General features: G+C 39.2%; 1 protein-coding gene across 3 annotated transcripts in view; it reads left to right on the top strand.

The window, feature by feature from the left end:
• Positions 1-11,994, top strand: part of LOC133606477 (HEAT repeat-containing protein 5B-like) — a 34,372-nt gene that overhangs the window by 14,928 nt on the left and 7,450 nt on the right. For all 3 annotated transcript variants that reach the window (XM_061960476.1, XM_061960485.1, XM_061960494.2), the window contains exons 15-31: positions 914-1,077; positions 1,207-1,382; positions 2,931-3,036; positions 3,133-3,323; positions 3,444-3,603; positions 3,779-3,968; positions 5,148-5,317; positions 6,351-6,492; positions 6,592-6,771; positions 6,884-7,135; positions 7,326-7,507; positions 7,610-7,678; positions 7,990-8,169; positions 8,590-8,824; positions 9,042-9,269; positions 9,543-9,670; positions 10,705-10,849. In XM_061960476.1, the coding sequence (XP_061816460.1) occupies positions 914-1,077; positions 1,207-1,382; positions 2,931-3,036; positions 3,133-3,323; positions 3,444-3,603; positions 3,779-3,968; positions 5,148-5,317; positions 6,351-6,492; positions 6,592-6,771; positions 6,884-7,135; positions 7,326-7,507; positions 7,610-7,678; positions 7,990-8,169; positions 8,590-8,824; positions 9,042-9,269; positions 9,543-9,670; positions 10,705-10,849 (2,898 nt within the window). The remainder of the gene's footprint in view (positions 1-913; positions 1,078-1,206; positions 1,383-2,930; positions 3,037-3,132; positions 3,324-3,443; positions 3,604-3,778; positions 3,969-5,147; positions 5,318-6,350; positions 6,493-6,591; positions 6,772-6,883; positions 7,136-7,325; positions 7,508-7,609; positions 7,679-7,989; positions 8,170-8,589; positions 8,825-9,041; positions 9,270-9,542; positions 9,671-10,704; positions 10,850-11,994) is intronic.

Raw genomic sequence — 11,994 nt, 5'->3', positions numbered from 1 at the left:
CTCAAATAGAGGGGTTCGTAAATCATGGTTCCACTGTATGTTAAGTGAATATATTAAATTAGTTTTTATTGTGGGAGGGTTTTTCCACAGTTTTGTAAGTATAACATGTTACATTAATAAACACAATGACATGGTATGTCATGTCAAAGCAACACAAATCTATATGTATATTCATTTGAAGATCAACAGTGCCACATTGATAGAACTGACCTTCAATCATTTATAACATAAAATACAATCTTACATTAAACAAGATGGATCAAATCCTACCAAATCAAATTGTTACATATCAAAATCTATCGTTTCTGAATCGTATCGTTCTCTGTGTATCTGAATACGTATCAAATCGTTTCATATTGGGCAAATGCACACCTCATGGAAACAAACAAATGCAAGGCAAAAAGACCTAGATAGTGTGCCCGCGTCATTCAGTATAGATCAGGAATGGTGCTATTAATGCTACAATTCAGCTAATACAGAACTTGAATTAAAACCGTTCCAACTTACTGTTCCTCACATCATTGCGATTTCCTAAAAAGACATGTTGTAAATGTATTTCTTTTTTGACGAAAATGTTTATTTATTTGAGAATTTAATACATTGCAAATTATTTCTGCTCAGAGTTGTTCATCCATCCATCCATCCATTTTCTACCGCTTGTCCCTTTCAGGGTTGCTGTACCAAAATTTGCCCGAACCGTGGCCTTAAATCGGAGATACGCTCTGAACTAAACATCCTTACTATTTAAGTATTATTTGTTGAAAGTTCAAAATGTTGAACTGTCTTGAGTGAACAAATTTCTCTTTTTATTCATTAAAAAACATTTATTTTGCTGTCCACTTTAAAACTACAGCCACAGTAGTTTTAGAAGATGAAATTAAGATATTTTCAACTTTGTACTGTGCTCTTGTAGGCATCTTTAATGCCCTCCTCAGGGAGCTGGTGGCAGAATTCACTTTGACCGACAATTCGTCCAACACCACCACCTCTTTGTTGCGCTCTCTCTGTCACTATGATGACAGTGTGCTCATGGGCTCCTGGTTGCAAGAAACTGACCACAAGTCCATTGAGGATCAGGTAAAAAGACTAATAATTAGCATGTATGCTCTGTAAATGCAGATATTATGTGTTCATTTGAAATGTTTTTAGTTGGTCTCAGGGCCACTATTGAACGCCATTGATATTCAAACTATTATTGTTTAACAGCTGCAGCCTAATAGTGCATCTGGCAGTGGGGCTCTGGAGCATGATCCCTCCTCCATTTACTTGCGAGTGCCTGTTGGTGAAGCCATTCCAGGGCCGCTCCCTTTGGGAGTGTCGGTCATAGATGCCTCTGTGGCTTTGTTTGGAGTAGTTTTCCCCCATGTGTCTTTCAAACACAGGTGAGCAATTAAGTCATGAGCACTAATACATGTAATCCTCATAATACATTGACCGTAGTCTAAATATTACATTAGTATCTCAATTTACAAGTTTAATTGGTTATATGACTGAGCTCTTAACTTAACACACCCATTGAAAATAATAAAAAAACTATTTAAACATCACACTTTTAACATGTAACATGCTTTTTAAAAAGGAAATAATACTTTTAGATAAGACATATTGTATCAAAAACAATACAATAGAATGTAGTACTAACAACTACATTAGTTTTATGAAGTAATGTAATAATAATGTACAACATTTACCTGGTGGAATCCTACTGTATCTCCTTACTACTGCTTCTCCATATTTGAATTGATACATGTCCACCGTTTAAATTTCATTTTACCATTCCTGGCTGGCATGAAACTACTCCTGCGTATGGTGCAGACGCGCAGTGCTACGCTCGAATTGCTTCGCCAAGTCTACACTACATACAAGGCCTTGTTTTTAAGGATTTATTTTTTAATTCAATGAATATCATCCACTTCTTCTCAGCAATGTCTTTCACACTTACTTTCTTCTTTGCCATGGTTGGAAAAATGAAATTATGTCAATCTCTAGCTATAAGATAATGTTCACTGACATTTGCTATGCCAACTAATGGGGAGGATGATTGCAACTTAAAGGGGCTCCAATATGGAAAACCAATGTTTTTTATCTGTTGATACCTTTTTGTTTATTTGGGATCTCTATAAGTCCCAAACATTTGATATCATACAATTTTCCTGAGGGAACTCTCCTGAAGGAATCAATAAAGTACTATCTATCTATCTATCTACCATGGAAGGATGGCGAAGATTTTTTACATATAAAACAGTCTTGCCTTCCTTCATACTTCCTTCAATTTTGGAATTTGAGTCTTCAGTAATTTATTTTGCCTTAGTCACGTCAGCGGATATCTCCATGTATGGTAGAGATTATTTTTTAATATTTATACGGTTGTAGTCCAAAGTTGTAGTCAATAAGTTCCTTCTTTTTCTCCATCCCCTTGTTGTGAGGCAGACTGGCTTGTACATGCACATGGATGCTAAAATCATCCACAGTTGCAATTTCTAATAACAAGTAGATTGTAGTTCTGGCTTATATCTGCCATTAGACTCTATATGGAAGCGTTAAAAACTACAACATGGCTGACCGGGTGGAGACACAGTTGAAGTGGGCTTTGCCTGGAGAATGGCCTTGGCACGTAAATAAGAAAGCGCCTTGAAAATGGTTTGTAAAACATTATCTATGCAACATTTTTGCAAAACCACCACCATTACATGTTATGTCGACCCCAAGGAAGTGATTTAAATAGAGAAAATAATCATAATATGACCCTTTTAAAGGACAACAACTATCCAAGAGACAACTGTTATCTCAAAACACTCTTAAATTTAAGTTAAGGGACTACTGTATTTTGCTTTGTGGTTTGTGGCTTTGTTTGTGTTCCTTGCTGTGTTTTTATTTGCAGTTAGGTAAATGATTACTTCAGTTTTGAATACTGTATGTTTACCTTTTAGGTTACAAATGCTAGACCACTTTGCAGAATGTATCAAGCAGGCTAAAGGTGTTCGTCAGCAGTCCGTTCAATTGAACATCTTCACTGCTGTGCTGAGTGCTCTCAAGGTAAGAAAAAGCCATGCAAGAAAAGGCTATTGTGTTTCTTTATTCATATAATATTCATTTATAACCTGCCTTTCTGGTTTTGTGCCTTGCTTAAAGGGTTTGGCGGAGAACAAGAGTACTTTGGGCCCTGAGGAGGTTCGCAAGTCTGCCCTGGCCCTGGTGATGGGGGCCTTGGACAATTCCAATCCCATCCTGCGCTGCGCTGCTGGTGAGGCCCTCGGCAGAATGGCTCAGGTGGTGGGAGAGGCTACTTTCATTGCCAGAATGGCACAGACCAGCTTCGACAAGTAAGTTTTGATATTATATTTATACAGAATCCCATTAGACCGTCTGTTCTGGAGAGAAAAAATGGTGTTTGAAATGTTGATTTAAAGTGATACAAACTGTTTTCTATCCTTTGTTTTCAGGCTCAAGTCAGCCCGTGATGTGGTGTCAAGGACGGGTCATTCACTGGCTCTCGGCTGTCTGCATCGATATGTTGGAGGGATTGGCTCTGGCCAGCACTTAAAGACCAGTGTTAGCATTCTGCTGGCCTTAGCCCAGGATGGATCCTCTCATGAGGTTCAGGTACAGTGAAATATTTACTCAACAGGAAAATATTTGTCTATTTTTGGGAGTGGTTTAATCTTCAATATTTTTTAAAAATATGTTCAGTATTATATTTCTTTCTGAACTGTTATCAAGTATAAATTCTTCACTACATACGTACATCTTTATATAAATTATGTCAATTTTTTAACAGACATGGGCTTTGCACTCTTTGGCTCTAATTGTGGACTCAAGTGGTCCCATGTACAGAGGCTATGTGGAGCCTACCTTGTCCCTAGTCCTTACCCTGCTCCTCACAGTTCCCCCGTCTCACACAGAGGTGCATCAGTGTTTGGGCCGTTGCTTGGGAGCCCTTATCACTACTGTTGGTCCAGAGTTACAAGGTAAATCTATCTGACAAAAATAAATAAATTGATTTGCACTCGCACTCAGCTTTCTCTACCAGCAGGTGGTAGTATCACCAACATTAATCCACAGACCTTTAAAGGGGAACTGCACTTTTTTTGGAATTATTTCTATCATTCATAATCATTATGTAAGACAAGAGCACATATGTTTTTCTATTTTTATGCATTCTAAATATTTAAATAAATGCGATCAAAAGTCTGCTTACAATGGAGCCTATTGGAGGCGCTCTATTCTGCCTATAAAGCGCTTAAAAACATTCAAACACCTCCATTAAGGTTTTATATACACGCTGTATTTATATATGTAATGTAGTAAAAGACACATTTATTACAACATGTCATATTTATGTATTTTGATATTTTAAGCATACGTTGGTACATTCATTTCATAAACGCATCACAACGACGACATCACTGATTACCATTTGCTGCAGACTTTGAGAGCCAACAAACATAATAAACCGTCACTTACTTTACAATGTCAGCTGTCACTGGGTTGCCGACTGCTAGGATGTTCATATATTCCCGTTTAGATGAAGAAAAGACTCATAATTCTTGTGAAGAAAAAAGGGATGTAGAAATAAGAGCCCTTTCGTGTCTTTCTCGCCATTTCTTGGTCTAAGTTGAATGCCAAAGTTGCCCAACTTGTCAGATGATGTCTTCATCCTTCTACTATCCAGGTGAGCGAAATTATTTATGATTTAAAATAAACTTTCACGAGCTCCTAGTCGAGAAAGCAGCTCGCCAGCTCATGGCGTCAATATAGCAGCAACAAGCTTGTCAGCGCTCTGTGACAATGCGCCACTAAAAATAGTTTGTTTGCCTTAGCGCTTATAATAACAATATTACTAATACTTATAACTATTCAGGTCAAAGAATGTAAATGGAGTATTGCTGGCGCTTTTTGGATGAATATTTAGAGGGCTTTATGGGCAGTATAGAGGACCTCCCATTAACTCCATTTTAAGCGGACTGTTATTTACGAGTCAAAATGCATAACAAAAAAAACATCTGTCTTTTTGTCTCTCATAATGAATTTGAACGATAGCCAAAATTAAAAAAAATAAGTGCTGTTCCCCTTTAACTGCCAAAAAAAATTGTATATTCTTGTGGTTGCTCCTACCTACATAATCCCTATATGTTGACTACTTATAGGAAATGGTGCCACCATCTCCACCATCCGTTCATCCTGCCTGGTTGGCTGCGCAATAATGCAGGATCACTCAGACTCTCTGGTGCAAGCAGCAGCCATCTCATGTCTGCAGCAGTTACACATGTTTGCTCCTCGCCATGTCAATCTCTCAAGCTTGGTGCCCTGTCTTTGTGTAAGATGATTGGGAATTTATTTTACATTTTTCTCTTAGTTTGGAGGAGGGCTGCAGCTAGCAATTATTTTAGTAACAGTGTAATCTATCAATAAGTCTTCAGTTAATCAAGTAATTGAATAATGCACAGTTTCTAGCCTCAATGCGTCTTTTAAGAAAATAGTTTACATGAAAAAGGATTTTTCTAATGAACTTTCTCCTTTCTTCTTTTAAATGCACATACCATTGAAATTGTACTTCTATCATGGGAGCATCACTATAAATAACCTATATTTATTAAAAGAATGAGTAAAAAAACAACAGTGTAGCCAAAAACCAGGCAATAGAAAATAAATAACCAAACTAAACAAAAAGACTGATAACGAATGATAAATTGAGTGACAAAATATGTAACACATTTGAAAAAGGTATTAATTGGAGGCACAGTGTTTGAGTTTGGGATAAACCACTTATTAGCATTATGCTAACATGTCTTCATATTTGTCATGCAAGTCAAACATATGAAATGGTGTGAGCTGCCAAAATAGATGTTTACCTTTTTTCTGCTTGTTTGCTGCTTTTAAATATGCAATATTCTTTCCAGTAAAATGCTGCATCATCGGTGTAGTGATACTCTGAAATGCCAGCTCTGTTTGACAGTTCACAAAACCTTTCTATTGTATTCTTTTGGCCCGTTGCTCTCTTTCTAGCTTGTCGTTATTTTCTTTGAGCCATCTCTCAGCACGCTGCTGTTTCACTACACACGCACACACAGACCACATCACCCACAGCGCGAGATGCATCATGAATAGGTGCACCGCTCTTATGTGCGCCCAATTAGATCAGTCTTGCGAAAACAATGTTTGTGTATTTTACTTACTAAATGAATCATCAGTGCAACAAAAATATAAATCAAAGCTTTTTTCTAATTGATAAATCATTGCAGCCCGAGTTTGGATTTTTTAAATTCGGTGTTTAAATGATAGCATTGATACCAGCATATATTTCTGACTGTTGGAGTAATATATTTGCCATATGATGGGAACTTCTGCAGGTGCACCTTTGCAGTTCTCACCTATTGCTGAGGCGCGCTGCTGTAGCCTGCTTAAGACAACTTGCTCAGAGAGAGGCTTCTGAGGTGTGCGAGTATGCCATGAGCCTGGCAAAGAAGGCAGGGGATGGTAAAAACGTTGCAAGTGAGTGCAAACCAGGACACTGGCAAGAACATTTTGTGCAGTCAGGATTTCCAACGAGACACTGGTGTTTTACTTCTTTCAACTTTGTGCCTGGTTCAGATCTGAACATCACTGAGACGGGGCTGGAGGGGGCACTATTTGGTATGCTGGATCATGAAACCGACAGGAAGCTGTGCTCTGATATTCATGACACACTGGGCCACATGCTGTCATCGCTTGCTGTAGAAAAGCTTTCTCATTGGCTTAAACTCTGCAAGGATGTCCTTGCTGCAACAACAGGTGACTATGATAAAGGGAAGAACATGGCCCATTATAATTTCCTCAAAATTAGATACCATGAAGGGATTCTTCTCTTTTCAGTGCATGAGCGTATGTTCATCTGCCCTTTCAGATGTAGGAGGAGCTGTTGCATTTGAGGTGGAAAAAGATGAAGACTCTGAGAAAAAAGACGAGATGGACGATGACATCATGTTCACGGGTCTAGGCGAAGATGACAAGCCTAAGCCTTCAGTGGCTCCACGTTGGGTGACACGGGTGTTTGCTGCAGATTGTTTGTGCCGTATCATCCTGCTTTGTGAGAATGCAGACAAAGCGCACTTTGACCTGGCAGCTGCACGTTCTGCAAAATCCAAGAACCCCAAAGGTAAAACACCTCACCTTTTGAAAAACACTGACACATATCATCGTCAATGTGTAGAGCCTTCCAAAAGGATAAAACAGACATTTGTCTATTTTCTGACTGATGAATACATGGCTCGCTCCGTTACATTCCTTGCATTCATGTGCATTCCCCACACAATCCTTCAATTCCCTTCCCATCTTTCTTTGCCTAGGAGATCTTTTGGTGCTCCATTTGTCTGATCTCATTCGGATGGCCTTCATGGCAGCCACAGACCACAGTAACCAACTGAGGATGGCTGGTCTGCAGGCTCTGGAAGACATCATTAAAAAGTTTGCCTCTGTTCCCGAGCCCGAGTTTCCAGGGCATGTTATCTTGGAACAATACCAGGCCAATGTGAGTCAAGAACTTAGTAGGAATTCAGTAGTATGGCAAAAGCCAATACTAAAGGTACACAGTAAATATAAACACTTAGGGTCAAATTGAACGTGTGTTTAGGTTGGAGCGGCTCTTAGACCTGCTTTTTCTCCCGATACACCTTCTGATATAACCGCTAAAGCATGCCAGGTAAGTCACTTTGATTGTTTATAGTCATAGTATTTTCCAATGATAGCTCAATTGCAAGGATTTCATCAGATAAGGCAGTGTATTTGAATATCTACATTGTATGATTGTATCCTTGCTTTGTACTGCATGTAAAGCTTCCAATGCATGTATATTCTATGTGAATTGCATATTATGTGAAAAACTTTTGTTTTACACTCTGTCCACTCAAATGGCATAGACTTGGTATGTGCAATGTATAACGAGAATGTGCAAGCTGAATTGAGAGCTATAATGAAGAGTTTGGTCACTTTTATCCTTGAATGTGGCTACAGGTGTGTAGCACATGGATTGGTAGTGGTGTTGTAAGTGACCTTAATGACCTGCGGCGAGTCCACAACCTGCTTGTGTCATCACTGGACAAGGCGCAAGCTGGAAAGGGTTCATCCAGTCAGCTATACAGTGAGAGTGCCACCACGATGGAGAAACTGGCTGTGTTGAAAGCATGGGCAGAGGTGAGACCTAAGACTTTACTCTCTGTTTGGTGCACTCTCCCAGATTCGTTCATTTTAACTAGTGTAAAGAAGTGGTTCTCAAATTTTTTCACGACGTATCACCTCAGAAAACACTTGGCTCTCCAAGTACGACTATTTGACCAACATTAAAATACAGTAGTCATTAAAACAAGGCAGAGGTTTTATTTAACAAGTATATTTAATATTTTTGGCCACTGTAACATTACACACAGTTTGAATAGTAGCACTGTGTTTGAATATAGGAAAATACAACACTGTACTTATACAATGATTTACATCACAATATTTAGTTAAGTGATTCTTTGACATACAAGAAGGTGAGTGGTACGCGTACCACAGTTTGAGAATCACTGATGTAAAGAATATAGAGACTAATGCATGGATAATGCTATTGCGCAGGTTTATGTGGTGGCTATGAAGATAAAGAAAGAGGCAGAGGCAAAGCCTGATAAAACAATACGAAGTGGAGATGAGGATGAAGATGATCTGGGTGCAGATGTGCTTCCACCTGACAGTCTCATCACTTTAGTGCAGCCTGAGCTGCCCTCGCTGAGTCGACTGTGGTTGGCCATGCTCCGTGACTATGCTCTGCTCACTCTGCCTGCTGAGTTTTCCAGTCAGCTGCCTCCTGATGGTACAACACCAGGCAATGATTTTGTCTTTTCTGTTTGATGCCCATCTTTTATTTTATGTTGATGAATATATATGTTTTTAAGTTTTTGTTCTACTTTTCAAAATTAATCATTTTGGCACATTATTGTCAACATTATAATGGGAGATTTAAAATGGCTTGGCACATAACAAAGAAATATTGTGCAAAAAAATTCAAATCTCACTTGATGTGTGTTCAGGTGGTGCGTTTTATACTCCAGAGACGATAGACACAGCAAGGCTTCATTACCGCGGCTCTTGGGCTCCTGTACTGCATGCTGTGGCATTATGGCTGAGCAGCACTGGCTTTGGAGCTTGTGAGGAAAAAGAAGAGGTTTCCTCCAAGGTTCCTGCTCTCCACTCAGGAGCCTCGTCGACTGCAAAGACCTTTGAGGAGTCTGTCAAAGACAGGATACATCTAATGTTAGGTACAGACATTGGATTCATGGATATTAATTGTAGTAGAGGGTTTTCTTTTGGGGGTTGCTCACATTATCATTAATAACCCGGCAACACCTTTGTGACTTCATCCATACAACATGGCACAGGGTTATTTTACACTTTAGTACTAGGGGCGCAGTTTTGGTTTTGTTTACTTCACTTTTGCCACTTTCCTGCACCTGCCGTGAAAGGTTGTAGGAAGATAAAGGAAAATAAATGTGTGAACATGCCCTAAGCCTATTTTCTCATTTGTCTCTCAGGTGTCAGTATAGAGTTCCTTTGCTTTCCCAGGCCCGAGGAACCCATTGAGCATGTCATGTCCTGCCTCCAGGCCTTGTCCACTCTACTAGAGTCTCCCTGTGCAAAGACCCATATTGCAGAGGACCAGGTAAAAAAACAAAACGGGATTAAGAAATACAGTGGTGTCAAAGCAGTAAAGGTTGTACAGTAGGTAGGCAGCCTTTTTGAAGTGCAACACCAGTGGTTGTAACACAATTATACCAATTCTATAGCTTTTTGCCTATACCTTTAATGCTGTAAATATAAATAGATGTTTGTAAATTTGCAATATTTAAAGGCAAACTTGGTTGTGTTCTTTTTTTAGTTAAATTTTACATGTTTTAAAGTAATATCTATATCAGGAGTCTTAAACTCTTGGCCCGCAACCCCATATTTTTTGCACCGCTGGACCATATTTTGTGGTGTGCCGGCCCATATTTTGGGGTTCCGCAGGCCCATATTCTGTGGCCCGCTGTCTCATATTCTGTGGCCCGCTGTCCCATAGTCTGTGGCGCTCTACCTAACTTTTTAGTTGAGTGTATTTGCGGTATGCGCACAATGGGTGGTAAATAGTGAGGTGTCCGGATATATTTTCAGTTCCAATACGATACCGATATTTGACCCATGAGTGTTGGTCGATACCTATATTAATCTGATGCGGTATCAGCTGGAATCATAGTACATACTCGTATAATTTTGTGTGCAATCTACAAAATAAGAAAAGTATGTTAGAAAACGTTTGATCAAGTGAAATTTTAGAAATATACATGCATTCAGATTCACCTTTTATTGTCATTGTACTGTGGGGTTACAACACAATGGTCGTTAAATAAATTGAGTTTGAGACCCCTGATTTATACCGTGGCTCGCTCGTTGTAGTTCAAGTGACACATTTGCCAGGTGCAAACATCTGATAAATACAACATGGCCATGTGATGTTTAGTGCCTTTACGAAGTGACAAAGGCCACTCGGGTGCTCAATCAAACAGTAACTTATAGCAGTAGATTTATTGGTTAGGAGGACCTTTTGAATTGTCTATTTGTATGTAATATTCAGAGTTGTGAGGGCCACAACAGATGTTTAATTGATCTTTGAGTGTTTGTTTGGTACGCGTCTCATTCACCTTGTTACTTCTGTTCCAGCTGTTGGCAGTGGAGCTCCTGAATGTACTTCACAGACTGCTGCTGACCCGGGACCCTCCTGTCATCCAGCTCCAGGTTACTGCTGTGGTACAGGAGACCATTAGAGCCGCACTAAACCATTTGCAGCAACAAAAGAATAATAAGGGTCAGAACGATTCCCTGACAAAACTGTTGATATGTGAACTTACTAAACATATTTTTTCCACAGAAAATTTTAAAGGTGCCATATGAAATAATTTCATGTCAAGTCATCATTAAATGGCCCCGATATGTCAAAAGGCATTAATAAATCATGTTATTTTCGAATACCTTTATAACTGATAACGGTAGTTCAGCCGGGATATGCTCATTTCAAAATTTGATTTACAGCCCCAAAATATTATTGTTTTCATTTTGATGTCCCGCCCTCCACCATTCATGGACCAATTAGAAAGTCCATGAATGTGTCACATCCAGGTTGACAGCTTTGTCGAGCTATTGCCGCTGGTAAAGTTACTAAACATGTCAGACTTTAGTTCATCTAAAAGGCGTCGTTAAGATTCTCAACTTATTCATGACAAAGCCGGGAACAAAACGAGGATTTGTATCAGGGATGCCTTTGAAAGATGAAGACGATTGAAGGCGGAGAAGATTTTTTAATCCGACTCCAAACTTGCTAATTTTCTCCTTGATAGGTAAGTAAGGCATTTACGGTTTCTTATTACTTGTAATAAATGGAAATGGACATTTCATATGTAAACTATATTGTCCAATGCAGCCTATGATCTTGCCTAACAAAGCTAGTATGTTCATGCAATGAATGCTTAGTGTGGTGGTGCTCAACTCCTAGTGTAATGCTAGCTCAGTCAATGACACATCGACAGCTAACGAGGGAAATATATGCCCGTTAGCCTGTATGTTGATGTGTCATCCAACTGACAGGGCCATGTAATTCAATGTTAACGTTATGTTGACAGCACAATTTCAGAAAAACCTATGTGGATATGGGTAGTGTCAGTGCCTATTTCGTTCTCAATATGCTGATACGCTGAGGAAATGCATTCCAACATTAGCACGGCTAATTGCAGTTTCTGGTACTGTATGTGCATCAGGCACACATGGGGTGGTATTTGCTTGGCAAAATATAATGCATTACATGTAATGATTTTCTACATTGTGTATTGACATGGTAGTAGGCTATATGAGTTATGTGTAACGTGGTTTTTGCGTAACATGGGTTGGCTTATTGAATTGCACTGAAAGATGGTGATGTGCGTACATGGAAGAGAATGCAGTTTGGATGCAAAATGA

The sequence above is a fragment of the Nerophis lumbriciformis genome, linkage group LG02 (genome assembly GCF_033978685.3).
Source record: "Nerophis lumbriciformis linkage group LG02, RoL_Nlum_v2.1, whole genome shotgun sequence".
Classification (NCBI taxonomy): domain Eukaryota; kingdom Metazoa; phylum Chordata; class Actinopteri; order Syngnathiformes; family Syngnathidae; genus Nerophis; species Nerophis lumbriciformis.
Note: the sequence above shows the minus strand (reverse complement) of the source record. Positions and strands in the feature narration are given on the sequence as shown.